We start from the raw sequence: 2,740 nt of genomic DNA, 5'->3' as shown, positions 1-2,740 counted from the left end.
TGTGGGAAGGACAGGGAATTGAGGGAGACAGTGTTACCTTCTGAAGTGAGTTTTTGGCCCTCCTACCTTGAGAGCATGAAGTGGAAAGCAAAAGCCCTCTGGTACACAACCCCAAGAGTCTGAAGGAAGAGGAAAATCATAGTGCTTCTCCCTTCCTTGCTTCCTATGTTTCACCATTTGTCATGGGCTGGAAGTTCTCCTTCAGTATTGTGTCATGTCTTGACCCCATCTCCACTGCCAGCTCAGGGTTCCATTAATACCTGCCTGGACCAAACCACAGCCTAAAACAGGGGCACTTATTAAAACATGAGGATCAGAAGAGACTGAAAAGTATAACCTTGGCCCTTAAAACAGATTGGTTAGTGGGAGGACTGGCCAGCATTGAGAGGGCGAGTATTCATGTGATGAGTGCCTGCGGCATTTAGTGTGTGAGCCACACCGAGGGGACAGGGCATAGGTAACCACTTGGAGGTAAGTGCAGAGAGGAGCAAGGAGAGCAAGTGAAGGTCAGGGTATCTGTCGATGTTATGGAAAAAATACACAATAGATGAATGGAGAGATCATGGTTTTCTAAGTAATTTACAATAGCAACAAAAACCATACCTGGTGGTAAGACTAACAACAAATATGCAAAAATATATCTGGGTAGATTCCAGCCAGTTTATCCAAGATGCAATACAATTCCAAGCAACTTGCCTACAGAGTTCTTCTTAGAACCTAAGAAACTGATTCTAAAATTCATATGGAAAGAAAAGTTGCAAGAATAACTAAGGTTACTTAGAAAATGTTATCTTAAATCTACAAAATACTAAAAAGTATTAAAAAACTATAATAATTAAAGCAAAGGTGGGAATAGGGGTTAATGTTATGCGTTCCAACAATGTTTAAATGATAAAACTAGCAAAAATGGGAGTTAAAGTAGGGAGTAAAATAAGCATAGTGACAGTCTCATGTGAAATAGCTGGGAACAAAGGACATCATTTATAGTAATGTAAGCTTAAGTATTTTTAGTATAAAAAGGTAAAAATAAAGAAATGTATTACTGATTAAACTGGGTGTTGGAGAAGAGAGGGTCAGCAAGGCAAGGATGACACAAGTTAATTAAATTGTTATTCCTAGTAGGGAACCAAAAAGAAAGAACTAAGGGTATTACATAAAGATATGCATGCAGGGGCGCCTGGGTGGCTCAGCTGGTTAAGTAGCTGCCTTAGGCTCAGGTCATGATCCCGGGGTCGTGGGCTCGAGCCCCGCATCGGACTCCCTGCTCAGCGGAGAGCCTGCTTCTCCCTCTCCCTCTGCCTGCCTCTCTGCCTACTTGTGCTCTATCTCTATCTCTCTGTCAAATAAATAAATAAAATCTTTAAAAAAAAAAAAGATATGCATGCAAAGGGAACAAGATATGGAAGCCTTCCTAAACACAAAGAGAACCACCACAACAAAATGAACAAAGAAAGCAGACCACGTAATGAAATGAACATATACACAAATATGCATACACACACATAACATTCATACAAACATTAAACATAAAGTAATATAAAATAACTGAGACAAAACATATCTCTCATATCAAAACATGGAAATGGGCTCAAATGACTATTAAAAGCTACACACAACTCTATGCTGTGGCAAGAGTTGTACCCACAACAATGTGAATGATGAAGGTTACATATAAAGAGGTGGGCAAAAGTATAGCTGCCACATGTCAATGGAAATCGTGGACTAGGCAGCTCCAAGGACCCAGTGCTCCACAGAGACATCAGAAAATTAAGCAAAAAATTTAGAATCAACTTTGTTAACTCTGGAAAGCAAAGATTTACAGGATCCAAGCGAACCTTATATCAAGAAAAAGGTAACCTCATGACAGATGCTGCTGTGTCCTTCGCCAAGGGCTTCCTGGCAGGTGGAGTGGCCGAGGCCATCTCCAAGATGGCGGTAGCGCCCATCGAGCGGGTCAAGCTGCTGGTTCAGGTGCAGCATGCCAGCAAGCAAATCACCGCAGATAAGCAATACAAGGGCATTATAGACTGTGTGGTTCGCATCCCCAAGGAGCAGGGAGTCCCGTCCTTCTGGCGCGGTAACCTGGCCAATGTCATCAGATACTTCCCCACCCGGGCTCTCAACTTCTCCTTCAAAGATAAAGACAAGCAGATCTTCCTGGGTGGTGTGGACAAGAGAACCCAGTTTGGGCGCTACTTTGCTGGGAATCTGGCGTCAGGTGGTGCCACTGGGGCCACGTCCTTGTGTTTTGTGTATCCTCTTGATTTTGCCCATACCCAGCTAGCAGCCGATGTGGGCAAAGCTGGAGCTGAAAGGGAATTCAGAGGCCTCGGTGACTGCCTCGTTAAGATCTACAAATCTCATGGGATTAAGGGCCTGTTCCAAGGCTTTAATGTGTCTGTGTGGGGCATTATCATCTACCGAGCTGCCTACTTCGGTATCTATGACACCGCAAAGGGGATGCTTCCAGATCCCAAGAATACTCACATCTTCATCAGCTGGATGATCGCACAATCCGTCACAGCGGTTGCTGGGTTGACGTCCTACCCGTTTGACACTGTTCGCCGCCGAATGATGATGCAGTCAGGGCGCAAAGGAACTGACATCACGTACACAGGCACAGTAGACTGCTGGAGGAAGATCGCTCGTGATGAAGGAGCCAAAGCGGTTTTTCAAGGGGGCGTGGTCCAGTGTTCTCAGGGCATGGGTGGTGCTTTTGTGCTGGTCTTGTATGATGAAA

The 2,740-nt window shown here is 44.3% G+C and overlaps 1 protein-coding gene across 1 annotated transcript; it reads left to right on the top strand.

Annotated features, from left to right (window-relative positions):
• Positions 1-1,860: 1,860 nt before the first annotated feature.
• On the top strand, positions 1,861-2,739 carry LOC110592115 (ADP/ATP translocase 2-like; the record flags this gene model as incomplete). The annotated part of the gene is made up of 1 exon (XM_044913609.1): positions 1,861-2,739. A coding segment is annotated over exon 1 (879 nt), but the record flags the coding sequence as incomplete, so codon positions are not given.
• Position 2,740: the final 1 nt, after the last annotated feature.

The sequence above is a fragment of the Neomonachus schauinslandi genome, chromosome 3 (assembly GCF_002201575.2).
Source record: "Neomonachus schauinslandi chromosome 3, ASM220157v2, whole genome shotgun sequence".
Taxonomy (NCBI): domain Eukaryota; kingdom Metazoa; phylum Chordata; class Mammalia; order Carnivora; family Phocidae; genus Neomonachus; species Neomonachus schauinslandi.
This window is presented reverse-complemented; position numbering and strand designations above follow the sequence as displayed.